The sequence below is a fragment of the Tiliqua scincoides genome, chromosome 1 (genome assembly GCF_035046505.1).
Source record: "Tiliqua scincoides isolate rTilSci1 chromosome 1, rTilSci1.hap2, whole genome shotgun sequence".
NCBI classification, from domain to species: Eukaryota; Metazoa; Chordata; class Lepidosauria; order Squamata; family Scincidae; genus Tiliqua; species Tiliqua scincoides.
The window spans coordinates 52,428,027-52,453,151 of NC_089821.1; the positions used below are offsets into that span (position 1 = coordinate 52,428,027).

Sequence of the window (25,125 nt, forward strand, 5' to 3'; positions counted from 1 at the left end):
CAAATGAAGACACAAATCTCCATATCTAATTCAAAAGCTGTCAGATTTGTTAATAAACATGAAGTGAGCACCTGAAAACCTTTTAAAGTCTTTGGCATTTAAAAGAGTTATATCTGTTCTAGTAATTTCTGATCTCTGCAAGTTTCTTAGTTTTGAATATCAGCCTTGCCTGCAATTTTTGCTAACAATAAGAAAAAGAAGAAAGTTTCTGGTTTCATGCAAAGTATTTTTCATCCTTTCAAAGTACATACATACATATACCACTTTTCCTCTAGATCTAATTTTAATGCATGTGAAAACATATGCTGGAGCTTTACAGGACGTGGCAGTCAATCAAAAATGGCCAGTGTGCAACTTTTCAACCAACCAGTTCTTGGCCATCCAAATAGTTCACTTCAAGTTCGGGAAGAAATGGAAAAGCAAAAGAATTTCCAGGTTATAAAGAACATACCTCTTGTACAAGGCGATTGATTTTCAGCTGTTTTTCTCTTTCCAGCTTCTCTTCTTTTTCCTGGAGAAGCTTTAACTCAAACTCCAGTTCCATTTTACTCTTTTTCTGATCACTGAGACTGTCATTTTTGGATTTCTTTCTTTCTTTACCTTTCTGGATGGTTTTTGATATTATTACAAACTTTGATAAAGGATATGCTTTACAAGTATTGATTCAGTAAATGTGAGACCTTCTGAGACTTCAAATACACAAGCACTTGCATTAGAAAATTGGGGCTTATGAAAATACACATACATCCCAACCTCCTAATGTACTGAGTCCCATTGGTTTCAAAGGATGAAATATTAATTGGGGGTTCATGTACCAGACTTTGAGCCGGACTCTTCTCCAAGCAATAACATCTCTGTGATTATTCACAGTGTCCCAATGTAGCATGTGGAGGTACCTGACACAGATTTAGATAAAGCCTCTACCACTCACAAAATGCAACTGTGGTTGCATGTGGTTTCCTCAGCAAATAAACTGCATGCATTGCCAATGGCTGTGATGTAAGTACTCACATTGTGCAAGAATTCAGAACTTCATACATCCAACACATCACACAATACATTGCCAAAATAGATCATGCAATTAAAAATCAAAATCTTTTATTTCTGCTTCCAGTGAACCAAGTGCTTCACTGGAATGACAGTATATTAGGCAACTTAAGTGTCAGAGTAAATGTAAGTAACAGCATTTTATGTTCCAAAGTGTAAGCGTATGCATGTTTACTCAGAAGTAAGTCCCACTGTGTTCAATGGGAATTACTTGCAGGTAAGTGTGCATAAGACTGCATCCTAAATGTATTTCACTCCCTAAAGGTCAGTTATTACTATTAAAAATACTTTTCTTTTTTAAAGAGAACAATGCTTGTTGTTGATGTGCACTGTGCACAAAAAGGACCTCAAAGCTGTTGGATTAAGGCTGAAGACAGTGTTCTGGGTTTCTTTGAGAAAGGCCCACAAAACAGATTCAAGCTGTGATTTCAGCAATTGACACAAATTCTCCTGCAGGTGCTTGTGAGATCATTTAAGGAAAGCCCAAGATTGAAGAAGAGAAGAAAGAAGACAGTTTGACTGACGTATTAAATTGGTATGGCTGGCAGTGGTGGGAATGGCAGCAGATACCTAGGATTTGAGAGTCTTCTGGCAAGCCCATTTTACAAGGGAGCACCCTGGGGGAACAGTCTAACATTTTTCAACGTTTCCTGTATTAGTGGAAAACATGCTCACAGAGGATTTTGTTTGCCGAGAGAAATGCAGCTGCACATTATCTGGTTTTGATCTAAAACAAAACCAATGACCCTTTTTAGGGAATCAGAAGCCTTAGCATTAATGATTGTGTTTTCAGCGGTGACATTCTGGCTGTATTAAAGTACACATATTATGTTTTCTTTCTTCTTATTAACTTGAAAAGCTGTCACATGTCATTTTTTGAGAGAAAAGTGGTTAATTCAGTCACTTCACCTTGATGAAGCTTTCTAACAATTATATTAGCTTTCAGTAGCGACTTGAATCATAGGAAGCTGCTGTATACTGAATCATATCAAGGTGGAGAATGGCTGATGCTTGTGTCAGGTTGCTGGGGGTCCTGTGACTCCCATGGAATGCCCTGCCCACTTCTTGATGGAGCATTAGGCACTACTACCATTATTACCTTGAGAGAAATGAGACTGGTCTGGCTATGCAGGTTCTCTGATGGCCTGAACCTTGGTCAGTGTTTGATTCCTAATGCTACCGCTGCCCAAATTGGCAACATTGCAAGGCAGCAGCAGAGACCATGGATGCTAGGGCAACACTTTGGAGCCCTGCAGTTGCTGGCTGGTCAGCAGCATCCTGTAGAGATATGGACCAATGGCATCAGCAGTCTCAAGAGGGTGCTGCTGGGCAGTTAGGAGCTTTGTGACTACACAATATTAACCAAACCACCTAGTGTCTCCCCTTTCTCCTTGCAATCTCCAATGACATCCTTCCCCAATCAGTGGGTCAGTGGTTATATAGTACAACTCACTGCATCACCACTTATAACTAATTAGTAAAGGATGCCCTTATTGAATGAGCTCATTCAAGGATGGGTGCTGCCCACACCCTGCTACACATTTTGTCCCTTTAGGAACTTCTCTGATTGGGGTACAATTATGTCAGAGGTTTTCAAACTCTCTGGAAGAGTTTGGGAACCTGTAAGTCATTGCATGAGCAGGGTTTGATCAGGAAAATTGTGCTGCTGCTGGGGAGGGAAGGGGTTTTGTTTAACTTACCTGGGGGACATTACAGCCCTCCAGGGGATCTGGGGAGCCTGTGACCTCCTCTGCATCCTTCCCAGCAGCTTCAAAGTGCTGCTGTTAAACGCAGGAAAAAAACCCACTTCCGGTTTTGTGACGAAAACAGGAAGTGGTTTCCTGCCCTTTCCACAGGACTTTGAAGCTGCTGGGAGGACTGTAGAAGGGGTTGCAAGCTCCCCAGACCCTCCAGAGTGCCGTAGCAACCTCCAGGAAAATTAAACAAAACCCTTTCCTCCCTGGCTGCAGTGTGATTGCCCCAATCATATTGTTGCCATCACTGTAGCCCATCCCTTAAGAAGGCAGCTACAGAGTTTCCCTGACTGGGATGTCATGATGCTCTGGTTTGGGAACTGCTTTATGCCATCCTGGAAGGACAAGACTTAACTAAATGAGGCCCAGGAAATTACTAGCTGCACACCCAGGAGGTGTTCCAGATACCATTATTTGCTCAGGAATGTATTCTTTTTCCAAATTCATATAACTATCCCTACTCTGGAAACAAACTTTTGACATTGTGTTCCCTACTGAAGGCATCCATGCTCTCTGTTTTGATAGTCTCTCCCTCCAATAGAGTTTCTGACTGTCTATGTGCGGTTTTTCCCACTTGAAGAGTCTCTTGCCTTGGTAGCCAACCTCAGCTCTGGAGGCATTTTCCCTGCCCATCAAAAAGCACCTTGTTGACTGTGTTTCTCTTTTTTTCCCTGGACCTGAAGCCTGAAGAGTCCTTGCTTTGCTGGGGGAAGAACATCATCACCCAGTCTACCCAGCAGATGAAGGATAATTTCTCCTCTCTCCTTGTAACATCTTCCCTTCTGAAACCTTCAGTTCCACTGTGTCTGCTTTAAACCTTTTGCTAATCCTCACTTTGGGTCAACTCTGGCAGAGGAAACTCAGTTAAGCTGACAGCCGGATACTCACTCTTGATCTCTTTCCCTCCTCCACTTTAACCCATAACAGCCCAAAGAGAGCTGCTTAGAATTATCCTATTACCCATAACTATCAAAATCTCTACACTGGTATTAAATGTAACACTTTGCCTGTTTTTCTATATTTCTTAGTAAAATCCATATTCTTTTGGATAATTCTGTCTCATGGTTACTGTTAGTCCAGTGGTTCTCAAACTGTGGGTCTGTAGCCCACCCGTGGGGATCACAACCCAATTCTTGGTGGTTCACAAAACTGGGTATATTAGGCTATGTGCATCAAGGGTTAAACAACCTGCTACTTTGGGGGGGAACATTGCTGCCCAATCACCATTATAGTCACAGGCTTGAGTTGCTGATGAAGTGAAACATTTTTTAGGTGGGTCCCAATGCTAAAAGGTTAGAGAACCATTGTCTAATTAGAGGTACGCTGAGGTTTTTCAGTCAGCTGGCGGTCCCCCAAAACTTCCAGTCATTACATTCTGATCTCTCTTGTTACAAATTCCCCCAATTTAGTTTAATTCTGGACTTGTGTGTGTGCCTGCTGAAACAGTATGGAGTTGGCAGATTGAAATATGTCATTTTCAGATTTAGAGACTAAGGTTACAGTCATAAAGAAGCAATCACAAGCAAATGTACAGAGAAGTAAAGGTCACTGAACTCAATGGGACTTACATCGAAGGAACATCTTTAGGATAGGATTCTAAATGTTTTGCAGAACATTAGAAAGTGGATGCCATGAACAAATTATATTAGTAAATCTGTTTAGTCCTATAATGTGTAGGTTTCTTATACTCTAATTAAAAAACAATTTTTAATTGTCTGCTGAATATTTGCTTTGAGGGTGTAAACAGAAATTCATTTTAGAATGACTTGTTGCAGACATCTTTTGGTGATTGGATTGCTGGGGGCTTCACAGCACTGACAAAGTAACATGTCATGTGCATTGCCTAGAATAAAGAGGGCTTGTAGAACCCATTTCAATAAAATTAATAGAAAACAGGAAAAGTCAACAATGCATAAGACCTGCTATTTTAGCTAAATATTGGCTGGATCTTCTGCATTTTTACTTGGAAGTAAGTCTCACTGGTTTTAATGGGGTGAACTTCCAACCAAGTGGGCACAGGATTTCAGCCTCATTTATATTTTGTGCAAATCTCAACAGGGAAACTGTTGCAAAAGACATATGCAAAAGACATTGCAGTGAAAACAAACTCTTCCTCATATTCATGTTTATCAATAAATGTATCATGAGTATACAGTTTATTGGCAAAAATAGCATGCAGTTTCCACAGCAACCTTTCTCTAGATGTAATCACACACAACGTTCTTTGTACCTTGCGAATTGTGGGAAATTTTCCTTCGTACCGATAAAACCATCCAAAAGCTACAATATGCAAAGGAGAAATACATGATTGAGAACAATGAATTACAGATATATGCATCAGGAGAGTTCCATATAATGCTGTTTAAAGAGGAAAAAAATCACACTGTTGGGATCAAGTGCACTTTATGAAACAGCATTTTTTTATCTTCTCCATACCTGAATGTTGATCTATTGGTAACAGAAATATGACTGTCCATTACTCTTCAGATTCATTCCAGCTGCCTACATATTTACATATCATCTGAAACAAGAGCCTTGGTCCTGCTATTACAATGCAAAGGGTAAATGAGTACATGAAGGTCTCATGCTTGCAAAGTTGTACCACTGTATCAGTGGAGAGAGTGCCCTGTTCAGAGATACTGATCACTTGACGGTGCAATCCTACTGGTTGCTGACCCTGCGCAATCCCTGTAAGACACGTTTGCACCTACTCGAGAATTGGCTGGGCTGGCGTGGAGGCTATCGCCGACTTGGCAGCACTGGATCCTGACCCTGCACAGTCTGGCACAGGTATGTTTGTGCTGGGCAGTTTGGGGGATGGGAGAGGGTGGTAGAACGGCTTTTTACAGGTGGGGAGGGTGGAAGGGGGAAGGATTGAGCCCGGGGGGGGGGTAGGATCAATGACAGCACAGGCCACATTCTAAGCCCCTGGCGTGAATCTGAGAAGCCCCATAGGGATGGCTGGGGCTTCAGGGTAAGAGAAAATCTATCCTCTTACCTCCAGCCACCTCCTAAACTGCAGACCATGAGGCCTGGCTGTACCAGCACAGTTTAGGATTGGGTTGTGAGTTGAACAGGGAAGCCCATACACAGGTACTCTGTATTCACACTACACATAGAGGTCTGAGCCCAGATACAAGTTCAATACTAATTTTTCATAAACAAAAAAACAGGAGTTTGCCTTACCTGGGTAAGTCTTGTTCCTGGTGGAGGCAGGGGGCATTCCTCACCAATTGTCCCTCGCTGCTGCTGGAGGCAGGGCCAACAAAAAGGTGGGCAGAGCTCCACAAGCGCAAGGATCCAGTCCCCAGACACTACTTGCTGAGCTGTGACAGGATCCTCATACACACTACTGTGACTGGTTATAAACTTGCATCACAATTGTACTCTGTTTGGAAAATTGCTTTGCACATAAATCGGTTTAATATCCCAGAAACAGAAGGGTTTGAACAAGGGAAATAGGTCATAGGAAACCCTAAATACCACCTTGCATCTATGTTTATGCAGTAGAGGGAGTGATCCCCTGAAGTGTGGTGGGTGGAATGCCCCCTGCCTCCACCAGGAACAAGACTTACCCAGGTAAGGCAAACTCCTGTTTTCCCTGGTGGAGGCGGGGGCATTCCTCACCAATAGGATCTACCAAAGCAGTATCCCTCGGGGGGGGGGCAGTTAGATCACTCACTCTCACACCTTCAGTACCCTCTGGAGAACTTTCTTCCTGAAGGAAGCCTCTGCCGAGGCTGATAGATTTACCTTGTAGTGCTTAAAGATATCAGGATGCGAACTCTATGCCACTTAGCTAGAGTTACCAGAGACACCTTCTCACCCATGATAAGTTACAGATAGAGCGTCCGTCTTCCTGAATGGGTGAGTGCGTTCCATATGGAAGCTTAGGACTCTTCTGACACATAGTGTGTGCCAAGCCTTTTCCTTGTATGTTTAGGATTAGGGCAAAATGATGGTAAAACTAGTTCTTGCGGTCAATGAAAAATTGAATTAACTTTGGGTAAGAAAAATGAGTCAATCCTAAGTACCACGGTGTGTGGAAAACACATAAGTCAGGATGGATAAGGCCTCCCGTTCAGATACCCTTCTTTCTGATGATATAGCTACTAGAAAGGCAATTTTATATGACAGGACTTCATGGGACTATGGCCACAGGCTCAAAGAAAGGACTCATTAAAGATATTAGGACCCTGTTCAGATCCCAATTTGGAAGCCTATGAACAGGAGGAATGTTCAGTAACACTACCCCTCTGAGAAAATGTTTGGGTGGGTGGGGGGATCTGAAAGGCAGATAGACCCAACCCCTGCCCCTTGGATGCCTTGGAGAGCCACTACTTGACGATGTAGCGAACTAATTCTAAGCTCCTTGACTAAGCCATCCTGGGGAAACTCCAAGATAACAAACACATCAGGTGAGGTAGGAGAGAAAACCTTATCCCTGCACCAATCCCTAAAGGTTTTCCAGGTGGTCCTATACACGTTTCAAGTACTCAGAGGATAGTCTGGGCTTTATAACCCTATTGGAGAAGCCCAATTGGTGCAATTGCAACTTTTCAACCTCCATACTGTCAATTGAAATCTGTGTGGATGTGGGTATTGTAAAGGGCCTTGTAAGAGTAGATTTGGCCAGAATGGAATCTCGCAAGGTTCCTGTCTTAATAATTTGGGTACCAACCTGGCCACTTTGTGCCACCAGAACTTGGGAGCCCCTGAGGCCAAGGGCTTCAATAGTGCATCCACCACTTCTACTCCCTTGACTCTTACCCTGGAGTAGATTTTTTTAAGTTGCGAGTTTTCCGCAGTAGCAAACTACTACAAGTAGCAAACTGCCTACTATGGGTGCCTGAATCTGATCTTCGGTTTCTGGATGCAACCTGCACTGTTTCCGAGCGGCTCCATCTGCGTAGGCAGTCTGCCTCTATGTTCTTCTCTCCTGCTAGGTGTTAAGTTGCGAGAGATAATTGTGGGGGTTTTTTTTGTATGTGTGTGTGTACGCTGTCTGTTCTTACTAGAACATGACAATGGCAGAAATAAGGTTTGAGATGAAACAGCAAGACAGATAGATCTCAGCTCCAGGGGACTGATGCTTTGAGACATCTCCTGAGAGGAATAATGACCCTGAATCACTCTGCCATTTAGTTGGGCCCTCCAACCAAATATGCTGGCATCTGTGGTCAGGATTACTTGTTGCCAGTCCTGAAGACTCACCCCTTGGACAGCTGTCCATTGTACACCCACCACTGCAAATCCGTCTTCAGGGGTGGTGGAATCAGTGTGGAAGTGGCATCTGCTCTCTATCTTCTTGAGTGGGACCAGAAATACCCCTGAAGAGTTCTGGTGTGGAACTGGGTCTAGTTGACCAGCTGGTGACAGAACCAACATTCATAGCAGGTGGACCAGCATCATGATATATGCCTACTTGACTGAGAATCTGGAGGATTGTGTCTGTAATCCTCCGTCGTCTCTCTGTTGGCAAAAAAGCATGGAAAATGTGGGTATTGAAAAATATTCCCAGGTGTTCCAGTATCTGGATGGGAACCAATGAACTGTTTGACTGAATTTTCACAAAACCATGAGTTTGCAGGCAGAGCACCCTCTGGTGCATGTTGAGCTCTGCTTGCTCCCTGGACGACAACTTCATTTAAAAGTCATCCAGGTGAGGGAAAAGAAACAGTCCCCTCTGCCTGAGATGCGCCAACAGTACCACTATCAGTTTTGTGAACCCCTTTGGGGAGGTCATTAACCCAAAGGGAAAGGCATGGTACTGAAAGTGCGAGGATTTGTAGGAGACCTCAGATACCTTTTGTGATTTTACAAAAACAGTTCAACCAACTTAGATCTAGGATTCCATGCCTCTCTTCATACTGCTTCAGTACTGGAAAGAGCACCAAGTAAACCCTGGTACCTCTCTCAGCAGAGGGAACTGCCTCTATCACCACAATATGAGGTAGATGGTATATGGCTGCTAGGATAGCTGCATGTTTATTTGCACCCCTTGAATTTGAGATCTGCCAGAATCTGTCCCTTGGTTTCCTTACAAATTCCAAGGAATAGTCTTTGGAGACATGTCTCCAGGAACCATGCGTCCAATATTGTGTTGTACCAGGTTCGCACATAATCCTGAAACCTAGCCTGCACTTTGGGTGAGAAACCCCGGTGTGTGTCATCATTCCAACTTGTCTCTAGCTTCATTCCCTGCCTTGGAAGAATGGGAATGCTGGAACTTTCTGTGGAAGTTCCCAGATTTGTGCCACTTGGGGTTGAATTTGGACGTCTCTCTGTTCCTTCTTTCAAGATGAAAGGGGCGAAAGCTCTGGTTGGCTTTAGTCTTCCCTGTTTTGGAAGCTGTGGGAAGTGCTCTGTTTTTGTCCTTGTTTCAATGAGAACAAGGTCTAAAGCTTGCCAAATAATTTAGATCTGGAGAATAGAGTCCCCAGTAATCTACTTTGAGATTGCACAACCACAAATTTCTTATGGCCACCACACTGGAAGTGGTAGCTCTAGAACAAATAGTCAGCTGAGAAAGCAGCTGGCAAGGATACTTTTTCCAAAATGCCTTGATTGGTTTGGATAAGGTGTTGTTCCTCCTCCCAGAAATTGGTGACTCTGGAGAAAAACAAATTGGCGCTGAGGCTCTGAGAGCAAACAAAATAATCTAGAAAGCTCTCTTCAGCTACGCCTCAATGCATTTGTTGCATGGGAAACAAGGGCCTTGTTGCCCATCTGAAGGGATCACGGCCTGAGAAGACAGTGCTGCAACAGGTGCATCCATTCACTGATGGTACCTTGAGTTTATCTAATATTCCCTTAGGAAGAGAATAAAACTTACTCGTGCATTTGGTGTCCCACTAGCTGTGCAGTGAGGAGGACCACTCCATCTCCATCATTTTAGGATGGGTTCTGGAAAAAGGCATCTCTGCTGGCCTCAGTGGACCCTGAGGAAAGAGTCTTTCTGGAGAAAGAAGTTAGAGTTGCAGCACTGGCTCTCATTCTGAGGCTTTAAGGCTCAATGGCTTAATAACCTTATCAAATATCAGGGGGGAAAAACTCCCTCTGGAAAGAGGTTTTTTCCCATTGATGTGAGCTTCCGCACTCTCCACATCCTCACCATTTTTAATTAATTAATTTATTTATTTATTGGGTCCTTTACTAAGGAATGGGCAACTCTGAATCTGAGGAGTCAAATTGGCCTGAACATTGTGAGGGAGGGCTGGAAAGGATAGGTTCCTCAACGCCTGAGGCTACTTTCCCTTTTCCAATCTTGGTCTTTCAGTTGTTTAGGGAGAGTAAGCAGACCCTGCAAGGCTAGCTTGCTATCAATCAAGCCCTTGAGCCACAGCACCCAGGACAGGAGGAACAGGGGTGACAGCAGCACTACACTAAGCAGCTAAGCTTATTAGCTCCTCTAGACTATATATATAACAAACCCCTTACTGGGTTACTCACTGCATGTGAGGAAAATGTTGCCCACTGAGATACAAAATGGCGCCTGCTGAGGTAAAAAACAGAGCCAATGTTTGTGAGCGTTGGGCAGGCTCTTGGCACGCTGATGGAGAGTCCTGCCCGACTGCCCCTGACAATGCAATAGTGCCTGGTCTCCCTCTGTTCCTCAAACCTGCTGCCACCTCAGAGAGGTGCAGACCAGGCACTGTGAGCCCAAACAGCTGAGGTAAAAACAGCCGATGCTTGTGATTGGGTAGGCTCCTGATACTGCAATAGTGCCTTGATGGAGGGGCTGCCTCTGTTGCTCAACATGCCGCCACCTCAGAGAGGCGCGGACCAGGCACTGTCAGCCCCAACTTCTGAGGTAAAAAATGGCGCCCGCTGGGGTAAAAGCAGACCTGATGCTTGTGAGAGTTGGACAGGCTCTGGGCGCTCTTGGAAAGTCTTGCCTGACCACCCCCGAACAGTGCAATAGTGCTGGGTTGATCCAGGGGTCTGCCGCTGACCCCCAAACCTGCCACCACCTCAGAGAGGTGCAGACCAGGTGCTGCCAGCCCAAGCAGCAGTTTCCCTCACAGCGGGAGAAATGGTGAAAAAAGGCAGCAATTAATGTTTCTGTGGTGAAGAGAGCTGGGCCTCAGCCGCATCTGTCAGGCAAAAACACTCCTTTCTCTCCAGAACTCAATGGACCCGACTCACTGAGGAGGGGAGTGGAGACAGGCTGAGGAGAAGCATTTTCCCTTTGCTTTGAAATCGCTGAGGAGGAGCTCCAAAAGAGATGACCGAACTCCAGCGAGGCAGGGACTGTCTGGGGACTGGATCCCTGTGCTTGTGGAACTCTGCCTGCCTTTTCGTTGGCCCTGCTTCCAGCAGCAGCGAGGGACAATCCCATTGGTGAGGAATGCCCCCACCTTCACCAGGGAACAAGAATTTGGTGTTAGTTTCACAGCATGCAACCCAGTGAGCAGGAATGATTAACCTGCAATTTTTCATCACAATATGTCTTTCAATATTCAAAATATTTTATATAAAGTCTGCTAATTGAACTATTGAACTGGGAGGGGTTGCAGCGTATGGGCTGAGGCACTGAGCTGTTACTGAGAATCTCGTTGCCATAACCTTGCCAGGTACCTTCAGCTAATCACTTGGCTCTCTAGCTGCAGTTAGGGATAATCTTACTTATAGAGTTGTTTTAAGAACTATATCAAGACAATACAGATGACATTTCTGCATATGCACAAAACACTATATAAATGTTGTATTACTAGTTTAATGTAATTCTGTCCATAGTCTATGCAGTTCATACTGAGATTTCTTTAGAAACACACCTATACTAGATGCGTTATCAGCAAACCAATTCTACTTTCATTGTTCATGAAACAGGTCCAGTATCAGCCCAACACAGGACTGCGAAGGCTAATATTTGTTTTATTTGCAAGTTGTAATGATAAATTGCCATATGATTATATAATTAACTCAAATTTCTCTGATCAGTCCAATCCTATTGGGGCCTTGCACTGTTGAAACTAGCATTCCAGCAGCGCAAGGTCTTTTTCGACTATCGCAAATGGCAACACGTCATTTAGGGCAGCCAGGCTGCCACTGCAATTGGCAAGCAGCCATTGTCATAGTAATGTGCCAGTAGCTTGCCAACAATCCCCCAGCACTGGTAAGTCAGTGTGGGACATGGGAGGGAGTTGAGGGTGGGTGAATGGGAGGCAGAGAAACGGGGCAGAGACCAGGGTTGGGAGGATCAAGACCAGGACAGGGGTGGTATTGGTGGTACATCAGAGATAGTATATCAGGACAGGGGTGGTATATCCTATCAACTTTCCTGGTCTCAATCTGCCTTTCCAAGTCAACTCAGGTGCAGGTCAAATAGACTCAGTATGGCAGCAATGACTTACACCTGGGCAAGGGAACAAATGTAGTATGTGCTATAGTGGTGTGGAAGCATCAGTTGGAGAAGATTTAGGTAGGATTGTAAATATTTTTTAAACTTTAAAAACGTACACACTAATTCTTTAGATGTTCACAATGTGTTCTAGAAGCCCAGAACAAAAATACTGTAACACATAACTTTATATTTGGTGGTTAATCACCTAGATGCCTAGAGAGCAAAGGAGGAATATGGGATCTCTTTCCCTTTGTCCTGTGAAATTACTATCAAAAGCTATCAAATCTTTTAATTCATCAGAAATAGTTCAACAAAACATTTCCTTTTTACAAACTCTGACTATTCTGTAGTTTCAACATGCCTAGAACATTCTGATAATAAACTGTGGTGTATCAATGAACATTGATCAAGATCAGGGGTGCCCAAACCCCTGGGGCCAAGCCCAGGGGCCACTTGTGGCCCTTGGGGACTCCCAATCCAGCCTCAGGGAGCCCCCAGTCTCCAATGAGCCTCTGGCCCTCCAGAGCCTTGCTGGAGCCCATGCTGGCCTGACGTAACTGCTCTCAGCATGAGGGTGACTGTTCAACCTCTCGCATGAGCTGTGGGAGGAGGGCTCCCTCCTTGCTGTTTCACGTCTGTGATACATCAGCGGCAGTGAAGGAAAGGCTGACCTTGCTTTATGCAAGGCCTTTTATAGGCCTCGAGCTATTGTAAAACCTTCATTCATTCATATAAGTTCCATCACTAATATATGCATTTATGTAAATTTATTCAAATTTGAAATGTAAATTAATTCTTTTTTTCCCCATCCCTGACACAGTGTCAGATTATGCCAAAAAGTTTGGACACCCCTGATTAAGATGACTGAGGAAAAAACAAGTGTCTTCATGTATTATGTTTCTCACAGTATGATATGAGCCAACCCCTGTTCACTATTCAGGTTTCCAGTTTTGTGTATCAGGCCCATAGAAGTGCCTTGTTCAGATAATCAAAGTAAGATTTCTTTGAAAAAAATCTTACAAAGTATTCCTTCCTGGTTCCAGAACTATATTTGTATTCAGCATAGCACATAAACGCAAGCAGTCTTCTTAATAAAATAATTATGGGACCATGGAAAAGAGTTTAGTCCAGCATTAAGACTGACTGTCAGGAGGAAGAGCAGTGTACGAAGCAGCATCAAAGTCAGGATAGGAAGCCATAGCATTACAGCAAACCTGTTGGCTCTCTCTCAGGCTAACTCCATTCATATCATCAGTTTCAGGCTGCTCAAGTCCAGTTTCATCTATAGCTACCAGAAAAACAGAGGAGGAAAGAAGAAAGAAATGATAATGCTCTGGGGTTTTCCCCATGTGATAAAAAGAATTTACAGAAAGTTCCCGAAGAAATTAGACAACCTGACTTGCTAAGCCTTTCAGACCTGCCATACAAGGTCCTCTCCGTTTTTGAACTTTGTCCCATATACATTAACTCTTTCTTCTCAAGCTATAACCTACAGTTAACAGTCCCTTGTGAATTTCCTCTCTTCTGATTAGAAGAGAAAAAGCTTATTCATATGGATTCACTATTAACGGGAAAAAATAACCCACAGAAAATGAACCATAGGTTCAGCTGAAGTGCATTTAATTTGTCTAATTACCACTTATGCATAGCTTTAAAGAAATGACCAGAAGTTAAACTTCATTGATGAAAGTGTTTTAAAGTCTGCCCATTTTCTGACCTGCCATGCTATGTTTTGTCTTACATAAACTGTCTCAGAAGCATGTGAGCTTTCTCCTCCTCTCCTCCTTTTCTATATTTCTTTCTTTGTTGGTATTCGTCTCCAGTCACGGAGACTCAGTTGAGCATATATTTTAAAAATAACAGCAGCCAAAAAAAAAGAGAAGAAAAGGAACTGTAGTCAATTCACATCTCTGCAGCATCTCACTGTACCACTGCAATCCTTCAAAGCAGGTAAAAAATCCAGTGCAGATCACCTCCCTGTTTGCTTCCTCAACAGCTTGGCTCTTAGATATATTGCACTGGTATTAGATAAATGGGTACAGTAAAGCTCTACCAAGTGCCCTTTCATGTCTAACTAAAGTGCTAAATAGAGTTGGAAATAACTTGTATAATATAGAAGGAGACCAAGGAGCAAGGTCATGTAATGGAACAAGCTGATGAGAATACAAATGTTTGATAGCTCTATATACCAGTTGTAGAACACAACATTTCATGAAATGATGACATTTAAATACATGCACTTAATTCCTTACAAAGGATAATGACCTTATGGCACAGGCAGTTGTATACCTCAGTATTCTATTCCTAGACTGCCAAGGCTGGACATAAAGGCTCCTGTAATGCTACTACAAACTCAATTGAAATGACAGTCATTCACAGTCCCAGAAGTCATGCCACAGCAACTGAAGAGGTTTGAGAGGCTTGGACTGCTAGCCAAGCAGTATAGATTTCTTGGAATTATTCCTTGCTGGAAAAAGTACACTTCAATTTTTTTTTTCCTTCTTCAGTTCATTGTTTTCTACCTTCCTGTTAAAAGATCCTCAGAACTTCATCAAGTCAACAGAAAGAGAAAAATCAATAATTACATCAGTGATTTATTTCCACAATCCAAAGGCATTGGCGTCCTACCAAGCAGGTATTCCTGCCAAGCAGATATTTTCAGAGATGTATGGAGTAATTAACAATGCACTTTCCTAACACTGGTTAGGATGAAATTCATTACTTACTTCGATGTTTAGGACGAGGAGGAGGATGTACTTCTGCAACTACAGTTTTGGAAGGTTTAGGCAGCTCTTTATGGCCCCAGTCTTCTTTCCATTGCTTTTTATATTTCTCTTCCTCTGCAGTTATCCTAGAAAGGGAACATAAATATGATTTCCTTGGATTTTTAAAGTGATTGACTTACTAATTGAATTTATTCATGTTACGATACCTGAAAGAACCACCTGAGCCAGCAGATGGTCTTCATTTACACATTTAAAAGACCTGATCCTGAGGGCTCTATTGCCAAATGGTACACACATACCGCCAGCTCTAAGTGTCATGAACATGCTGTACAGCACAGTTGTGGCACTGGGGGGAGTGCTGGGGCTGGGCCAACACCAGTAGGCACTGGACCTCAGTGCTTAATGGCCAGCTAGCATTTTTGGTGTGGGAAAGGCAGGGAGTGGATGGGGGGGGCAGAGGAAGGGAAGGATTGGGCCTGCAAAGGGGGTGGAGATGGTGGCAGGACTGCCACTGAATCCTGAACCCCTCTCAAGCCAGGTGACCCAACACAGGTCTCCTCAGCTCTGCACCCACTCAAACGTGGGTGGGAGACCCATTGGTGCTGCAGCGGCATTACCTGGGGAAAAGGAGCAAATGGTCCCTTTCTCTCAGGAGACCCCAGTTTTCGCTTTGGCACCCACAGAATGCAGTAGTCACAATTTTGGTGCCAGTGGTCCTCTGGGCGCCACTGGATTCAGGAGTGGGCTGCCCAACATTTCAGATATATATTAAAACAGTGTGATTCAGCCAAAGTTCAGCACTTTAAAGTCTCACTGATTTCAGTTGAAAAGATGAAAGCATATGCTTTATTGAAATCAATGGACCATTATGGTGTTTAACTTTGACTGGATCTAAAGTTATAATTAATCTGATTTTAAAAATCCAAACTGCCAAGGTTGTTTTACTTTTGGATTGGGTGGACTTCAGCTATACTTTTTAATGCCTTAGTTGACTGGGTAGCTTTTGTGCCAGGCTCTGGCCCTGGACCTATCTCAAACTTCAAGGGGATTGCCCTTGGAAATTGCCATCTCCAGTGGGGCAAATTTCAGAGTGTTAAAAAATGTTAATTTCGTCACTACTTGAGCACCACAGTCTTGATCAGGATAATCCTGTCTGGATGCAAACTCACCTGGGGCCCAGGAGGGTGTCTGTCTCACTGTTGCTCCCAGCAGCACCATGATGGAGCAAGCCCTGACAGTGGAGAAAGTGCTGGCAGGTGCTACAATGGGGCACTGCTGTGAGTCTCACATCTGGGTCTCATGGGACCTCTGATGCTACACTGCAGCAATGAGGCCCCCTAAAGGGGCCTTGGCCAGCAGAGGGCATTGAGGCACAGATCAGGGTCAGCAGTCAGCTCCAGTCTGACTCTGTGGCCAGGGAGGGAAGGAATACTGAGCCAGCCAATCATGGGGAAGGTCTTTGGGGGAAGGGACACAGGGATAGAGGCAAAGGGAAGAGGGAGGTAGGGCAGAGAGACTGAGGACTACCCAGAGTTTAAACCCAAGGCCTGACCAATGATGGGGGGGGGGACACAATTGGAGGACTGGGGAGTATCTAACCATGGGCAACAGGCAGGAAAAGCCCAGATCCCAAAAAAGGAAGGAAGCTTTCAGGAGGTGGAAGAGGAACAGAGTGATGGGTCCCCCCTCCCCACCTTAAACTCTGAGGTTTTTCTGGGGCTCAGATGGAATGAACCTGACAGAGGCCAGGAGCAGGTGGCAAGAAGAGCAGGTCCAAGCAGGAGGGCTCACCCCGTGGGATCCTGCCATCAGTGCACTGTGGGGAAGAGCTTACAAAGCCCACTCTGGGCGGAATTGGGACAGCCAGGTAGGGCCCTGGTCCATGGTCCACATTCATCTGAGAGTCCACCAAGTCATCTGACCCCAAACCCTCTGGTACTGGTGGCAGCAGTGGTACAAATCAGCTGAAATTAACTGAAGCAGCAGAATCAATACTTATTGCTGAGATATTACTCTCAAATGTTCCCGCAAGTGCAACTACTATTAGATTAGAGAGAGATCCAAAGCCTCCTTTCCTTTTTTTAAATTATAAAATAAACACAACATTCTATTGATTTTTAACATTTCTTTTCAAGTCTATTTTCTTTGGTATTCTCCTGCCTTTTTCCAGTTGTGCTATGTGTATTGTAACTAGCTTAATTCCTTCAAGATGAACCCAGTTTTGTGAAGAATCCAATTTCTCCCCCCTCTTTTTTTGGTCTATTTTTTCTGGGTCTTCAGACACTTTTAACTCCCCAGAAGTTCCTGGCTCAGTTGAGCAGAAAAGCTTCTTAGGACAATTATGCAAGCTGCCTTTGTCCTTTGTTTGAAATTCCATAATCTAGCCATTTGTGGATTAGGGAAATTCCTTCATATAGAGTAATGAGATTGGCATGTGCTTAGCAATTGGGCAGCCAAACCTGTCCATCTAGGACTAGGTCAAAGGGGAGGAATGGAGTGACCAGATGGATTGCACTCCTCTAGTCAGGTACCTTGGTGACATCATCAAAGCTATAAATTTCCCAGTGCACCAAGGGGTTGTTCTCTACCAGTCACCTGAGTGACCCATTCATTCAAGAGCGCTAACAAGAGCGCTAACTTGTTCCCCACAAGTACAATGACTGGGGATTCCTTGAGTAATGTTAGTAGCTCAAGCTAGGGACCATCTACCTAGATTGTGATCAGGGACCTTGTTTTGTTGGATTGTCTGCTTCGTCACTCCACCACTTGCAAACATCCCTGGGTTTAATGCTGGGATGTATGGGGGAGGGAGTAGTGGGCTGAGACTTTGAGTCACATCCCAGCTCCATCTGTTGGACACTAATACTTACTGCATCCATTTGGTGTAAACTTTCCTTTGTGGTTTCCAGCCAAGCTCAGGTATTTTCCATCTGTTTGCTTGTACTTTTACTACTCAACTTCCTTTTTCCATTATTGTTTGGGAACAATTTTCTTTTTATTTAGACTGCTAGTAAATCAGTAAAATTTAATCTCTTTGTCTGGTCCATGTTCCTGAGTAATTCAGTGGATTGTCACGCCTTCTAGTCCTGTAGACAATTACCATGGGTTTGATTTTTAATAAGAATATCTGGCATTCAGTGCTTTGGTGTGAGGTTTTTTTTCCCTAAGTGGCTATCTTCTGCCTGGTCTCCATAGCCTGAGATGGTGACAGTGGATACAAACTACCAAGGCATTTTCTACACTCAGCTACTGGTCCAATAAAGGAAACGGGGGAAGCAGGAATGGCCATGTGGATGCTAACCAATAGGCACCACTCTGCTCAGTCAGCCTTGCAATCTCCTGGGAGTCCTGTTCCCCGACAAATGTATATATCATAAAGCAGTGGTTCCCAAATATTTTCAATTGATGGCTCCCTGACCTACTGGGTCAGTGGCCATGGCTCCCCATTAGGGCTACTTTCCTATGCATTGTAAAGGGAAGTGGATTTTTTGCAAGGATTCCACAGTTCTGCTGGCTGGTTTCTGTAGCTCCCTGGGGAGCCCTGGCTCACAGTTTAGGAACCACTGCCATAAAGTGTTATATGTCTTTACAACCTCTTTGATAACACAGTTATAAATATTTCTTTAGTTTTAGAAACATACACAAACCTTTTGTTCAGATTGTCTTTTTTCATACTCCTATACTACATTTATTTTAGAAAAATGAGTTTTGGAACTTTTCCTTTCCCTTTTCACCATCTTTCTTGCATTGCCTGCCTGGTTTTCCTTGAAATGGGGGCCAGGGTTAAGCATATTTCCATGCTTTTTAACTGCCTGTGGGTAACTAACAGTTACTGAATTTATTATGTTAACTTTCTAAATTGCTAGCTGGAACATAGGTGCTGCTGTCAACAGTTTGTTCTTCCTCAAAGGAGTTATGTGATTGCATGTAGGCTGCTCTCAATTTTTATCTACAATTCTTTTTTCCAGAGGCATTCTAAACTGCTGTTCTGTTTCAGCCTCCTCTCTGTCAGGCTATTTTTCAGAGATATTTTTCATGAGCATCATTCAAAGTGTGATTCCCCTGCCTGCCTCAATCTGGAGTGGATCAGGATTTTTCAAAACCTGTAGTGTGACTCTGAATTTTGGGGAAGCAAATGTACCTGAAGTGTTTTTAAAAGCAATTTTAAAGAATATTATGCAGAAAAAGGGATATATCAACAAATTACTTAACTGTTCTATTTCTTTACAGTATCTTTCTTCTTCCTCAGCAGCCTTCTGCGCAATCTCTAGTTTTCGTCTACACAAAAGGAAACAATGTAAAGATGCTTAATTATGCTCATATTTAATATTTAAACACAATGAACTGTTCAAAAAAAATTATAATCCGGTTAAGCAAAATACAGCAGTTTCCACTGCCTGCTTGATATTGAGAAAAATAGGGAGTTTCTCCTCAAGCACTTGACAGGTGATATTATTATTATTATTATTATTAATTTATACCCTGCCTTTTTGCCCAATGGGCACACAAGGTGGCTTACAAACACTTTAAAAATACAACATTAAAAACAATCATTAAAAACAATTTACAATAATTAAAAAATCTAAAAATCTAAAAAATCTAAATAATATCTGAGCTTAAAAAAAAATCTAAAAAAAAAATCTGATAATGTGTGACTTCTGGGTTATGTTTGATGTGATGGGTGTAAGTTCCAAGGACACATTCCATTCTTAAATAAGAGATGCTATATTTTTGAAAAAAGGCCTTTAAAATAATTATTTGTGCCCAAACTGCCCTCCATAACAAAGATATTTGTGTATGACAAAACTTGTGTCATATACAAATATCTGGGTGCAGATGTGATCTCAGCACGGGAAGTACAAGTCCAAGATTGCCCCAATGCCTTCAGAAACTAACTACTATAGGTAATCAAGAAGTTTCTCAAGTGATAAGAATGTCATCAGTTACATCATCTACCTCACACTTGCGCTGCAATCCTGTGCACACTTACCTGGACATAAGTCCCATTAAACTCAATGGGTTTTACTTTTGAGTAGACATACCTAGGATTGCCCAGTTAATTTCCCAGACCCTGCCTATTCCAAGGCCTTACAGTTTTTCTTTTTCTTGCTGCTCTTTCAGGATTTTATTGGTCTCCAGTGCAAGACGCTTCTGACGCATTAGTTCTTGGCGCTCCATCTCATGATGGTACTCCTCTCGCTGTCTCTCCTCTTCAGTCATAAACAACTCCCTTCCCTAAATATTTTAAAATTCTGGTTAATTAAGTTGTGCTAAGAAATCTTCATAGCATTCCTCTCACTAGGTTTGCAAAGTGACACATTTTTCAATACTGTTTCCAAACAGTGACGACTTTCTTTACAAGATATGCAAAGCTATCTTATTGTTTGTGTGTATTGACTTGTAAGAAATCTTGCACATTATATATATTCTTATATATAATGCGTTTTTTAAGAAAGAGCTGTAACCAACATGCATTAAAATTGCAAATTCAATACACAATGTAGCAAAAATATAAGTTTCAAATTAATTTCTACGTTCCCAATTCTTGAGTTGTGTTGTCTTGAGTTATATTAGTTATATTCCTAATTCTCCAGTTAGTTATGTTCCTAATTCTTGAGTTATATTATTTGAGAATCTGATATCCAACTAGTACAAAGCTCAGATTTTTCACACATCAGATGGTGTCTTTTTTCACAACATTAAATGTGTCAAATTTAGAATTTGCATGCTTTTCACTTTCGCAATCTGCAAAACAGACTTTAATCTTGATAACGTCATGATCTTCAGGGTGTGTATAGGATTTCACCTCTATTTTCACATTACTGCATATCTTCACACTGTGCAATGTGAACGTGTTATGTCTAGCGTTTTGTATGAGTCAGCAGTATGTATGATACTGTATAATAAAATAAGTGTGAATGTAGTTTAGGAATTAGGTTTGTTCATTTGAAGCAATGGTTCATTTTAGCTGAAAATCAGTCAATATTTTAATATCATCAAACAAAGTTTCAAGACAGCTAACAAGGATCATAAAACAATTAAATTCAGATAAAGATACAGCACTTTTAAAAAAGGAAAGAAAAGGCAATAGTAAAGCTACATTAAAACCACATAAAAACTGCCAACTGGCTAAACACAGCAGGCAGATAAACCACAGGATTCGGATTTCAAAGCTTGAGCAGATAAATTCATTCTCATTAGGTATTAACAACTTATAAGTTTCAGGGCACAATCCTAACCTCTTATGCCAGTGCTTTCCAGCACTGACATAAGGGCAATGCAGCTCTGAGGTAAGGGAAAAAAAAACATTCCCTTACTTTGAGGAGGCCTCTGTGAGTGACACCCAACTGCAGGATGCAGCACACATCCCACTGGCACCGCTATGCCAGTGCTGGAAAGTACTGGCATAAGGGGTTAGGATTGTACCCTCAGCGTAGGGAAATGCCTTGGGAAAACTTTCCAGAGTTTTGAGTATAAATGTAAGAAAGCTTGATTCCTAGTCATCACCTGCCTCACTTTGGTAGGAAGGGATACCTAAAGAAGGGCCACCCAGATCTCTCCTTAAAGAGAAGGCAGGTTCTAGGGCCAGCACAAGACCTCCTGACACCTGAGGCAGCATGCCAAATGCTGTTCCCTCCTTACCTGATGATGTGCTAGCCTCTGCTCCTCCCACTCTCCAATGTTCTGACTCAGCATTCTTTCCCCCACCATATTTCCTCTTCCTATCTATCCCTCTTTTCCTTTAATAATACCGAGTGGAAGAAGTAGAATCTTCTACAGGAGCCGATCACTTCAGTGGGCCTCATGGATGGACTGGCCCTAGCAAGGTCTTATGGAAGCAGGTAGACCTTGAACTAGGTAGTCCTATAAAGGGCTTTATTGGTTTAAACCAGTACTTTGAAACATGAGAAGCCACCATAAAATGCCAAAAGTACAATGAAATTGAATTACACAGTGAAAGAGTTAGCTAGAGGGAAATATGACTATGATATTAATTAAATGATAAATATTTATTTATAAAGCTATATGCATTTGTATACTATGATGTGCATGTTCTGTACTCATTTCATTTTTGTAACTAGAAAGCTATCTTCTTTAGAGCCCAATCCTAGCCAACATTCCAGCACAGGTGCAGCCACAATGGGACTCTGAGGTAAGGGAAAAAACATTCCCTTATCTTGAGGAGGCCTCTGTGACTGTCTCCCCACCACAGGATGCAACACATGCCCCATTGGCACGGTTACACTGGCACTAGAAAACTGGATAGGATTGGGCCCTTCATTGGCTACAGAAGACCACTATGTATCATAGCTGGTTTCTTCCATGGTGATAAGGTTAAATAACAGCTGTAGAATATGACTGCTGTTGTCATCCTATAAGAACTTTAAAACTCTCACTTAAGTTATCTAGGCATTTTAATGACCTGAAATAGTTTCATAAGCTACACAATGAGCAAATGAATCAACTCTTTTTTCTTGACTATTTGCCAAAAGTTACCTTATAGCCCAATCCTATTCAGGCCAGCCACCACTGGAATATTCCACTGAAGTCAACTGCCATACAGCAGTTATAACATCCAGTCTGGCAGTGCACAGAGTTGTACATTGAGAAGTGCCAGCGGGAAGGCCAGAGCCTTCCTGTACCCGGCAGAAGATTGATCCAGCCCACTTAGGCAGGTAGGATGGTGGAGGAGGTGGGATGGGGTGGTGGTGAATTGGGTCCAGGAAGGGGGCAGCTTTAGTGGTAGAGGTGGCCACTGAATCCTAGACCCCTTCCCAGACCTGTTTCTGCAGTATGGGTCCACATGCACCTAAACCAGCATGCCAGTGCAGGTACAAGTAGACCCCCAAGTAGACTGCGCTGTGGAGGTTTATCCCTGGCTAAGGGAAAGAGAAGACCTCTGCAAACACCCCCTCCCACAGCATGCAATTGTGGTCATTTTGGTGTTGCTACATTAGTGGGGGGGGGGGAAGATTAGGAGTGGGCTTTTGGGCTGTAATCTTATGCACACTTTCCTGAGAGTAAGCCCCACTGAACAAAATGGGGCTTGCTTCTGATTAGATATGCTTAGGATTGTGCCATTAATTTTTAGCACCTGTGAGTAGTCCTTATCTGAGTTCCAACATGGTATAAGGTGCATTTAAATTATCCATTCTAGGTATTTCATCCATTCTAGGTATGCTTCAAAAATACAGGCGAACCATCCACCACATCACCATTTGAGGACACATGTAAATATGCACAACAAAACATTAGTTCAGCTAACTAAAGGATTAGTGAACCCCTGATGTCTATTAGATAATGTTCCGATGCTCCTAAGTTATTTAAAGTCAAGACAATTGTTTTGAATCAGGATTTTAAAAACAAGATTTATTCTTGAATTGAGGGCATGTCTCCCATTCCCAGTTCCAGTTTCAGTGAGTCTCCTGCCAGCAAGTGTGCTTGCAGGATCAGTATGCATTTCATCTGTCATTGTTGGTACAGTGGCTTTCTAGATTTTCACAGGGCCTTTGCTGATTGCTATGACATTAATACTTACAGCTCCTGTTACAACAGTGATAGTCAGGGTTTGACTGCTTTTCAACACCTTTACAGCCTGAAAAAAGAAAGGAGAGGGAGAGAAGAGAGGAATAATCTTTCGACTCAGGATTTGTAGGTATGCATAGCTGCCATGGTACACAGAGTGGTTTACACCAATGTAGCAACAGTGGCATCCTATCCTTGATCAGTGTGGTGATTCCAACCTGTAAACTACTAGTTGTCATGTGATTATAAAAAGACTACATAATGGGGGGTGGCGTGGCTACAACAATGCAGTTGGCTTTAGAGTGATGGAATACCTTTAGAGAGCTGCCTCTAGTCACACTGCCATCACGATCACAAAAGGCCCAATCCTATCCAACTTTCAAGCACTGATGCAGCAGTGCCGGTGGGGCATGTGCTGCAACCTAACCCACTAGGGGAGCAACTACGGAGGCCTACTTCAGGGTCAGCATAGTGGCTGCGTAAGGGTTGGAAACATGGATAGGATAGCTGCAACCTGCTTTGTGAGAGTTACTTTCCTGCTCACTGAAATGGTAACATTGCTAACTTATGGCACTGCACCAACATGACATCTTATGGCCTAAGCAGCATAAATAGCACTCTCTTGTTGACTTTTACATTCATATTTGGCATACCCTGGTATTGGGCTATTAAAGTAGTAAACAGAAAAAGTTGATGAGACTAGAGTGCTACAATGATCTGCCAGTGGAATTTATCAACTGCTTTAATTCATTTTAAAAATGCCAGCCAAAGAGGTAGTATTTACAGATGACGAGTGCAATTACATTTTAACAGAGCAGAAAGAAATCTGTAGTATTTTTTCTAATTTGAACAAATGCTCACTTGGTTAACTACCTATATTAAAATCATGTGTATCTCGCTGAATTTTAACTTTAGTCATGGTCTTGTAAACTTTAAATTTAAATTTGAATATTTGCCAAATGCTTTTTTGATGAATTCTGTAATGTGAGCTCATGAAAATTGGTTGATTCTGAAGTTGATAACATTCAGTTGTATTTTATTTATATAGATCAGTGGTTTTCAACCTTTTTTGTCTCACAGCACATCGACAAGCTACTAAAATTGTTAAGGCACACCATCAGTTTTTTGACAATTGACAAGGCACACCATGCTGTTGGAGTGTTACGTGAAAATCCCCTTTTTCCTTTTAAGTTGTGATTTTATATCTGGTTATGTATTTTGGACTAAAATATTATGTAGGCAAGACCTCAACATACAAGCCACAGCCAAGTCAAGTCACAAGTGCATGGCTACAGATCACCTAGTTCTATAGGGACAAGCAAATGTCTCCTATTCTCCTAAATGTCCCCTAAAAATGTGTATTGTTTTAACCTAATCACTGTGCCTCCTGATCCAATCAAGGGAGGAAGACTTTAGCAGCAAAGTCTAAGTACCTAGCCTCCACCTAAATCGTTGCTTAAGTATCTCCTATTGTTAACTAAATCACAGCCATTAAGCTACATCCTGACTCCAAAGTCCAGTAGCAACAGGAAGCAAGCTACCCCCTCCTACCCCAGGGTCAGCCTTTGCTGATAGCTGATTTCTGGACCCTTCCACTGTTTTACATACTCCACGTGTACCACTGTGTGTATACTGAGCATGTGCACAGCTCTAGGACACATCCGGGTCATTCTAAGTCAGCATCCAGGTAAAAAAAACAACCCTTTTTAAGAGAGGCTCCGAGCAC

At 42.7% G+C, this 25,125-nt stretch overlaps 1 protein-coding gene across 1 annotated transcript in view; it reads right to left on the minus strand.

Annotated features, from left to right (window-relative positions):
* The window catches only part of USH1C (USH1 protein network component harmonin), a 78,629-nt gene that overhangs the window by 20,323 nt on the left and 33,181 nt on the right, over positions 1–25,125 (minus strand). The window contains exons 11-16 of the mRNA XM_066619390.1: positions 23,413–23,469; positions 19,966–20,108; positions 19,086–19,151; positions 14,874–14,998; positions 5,032–5,081; positions 452–604 (exon numbers count right to left, since the gene is read on the minus strand). Of these exons, the coding sequence (XP_066475487.1) occupies positions 452–604; positions 5,032–5,081; positions 14,874–14,998; positions 19,086–19,151; positions 19,966–20,108; positions 23,413–23,469 (594 nt within the window). The remainder of the gene's footprint in view (positions 1–451; positions 605–5,031; positions 5,082–14,873; positions 14,999–19,085; positions 19,152–19,965; positions 20,109–23,412; positions 23,470–25,125) is intronic.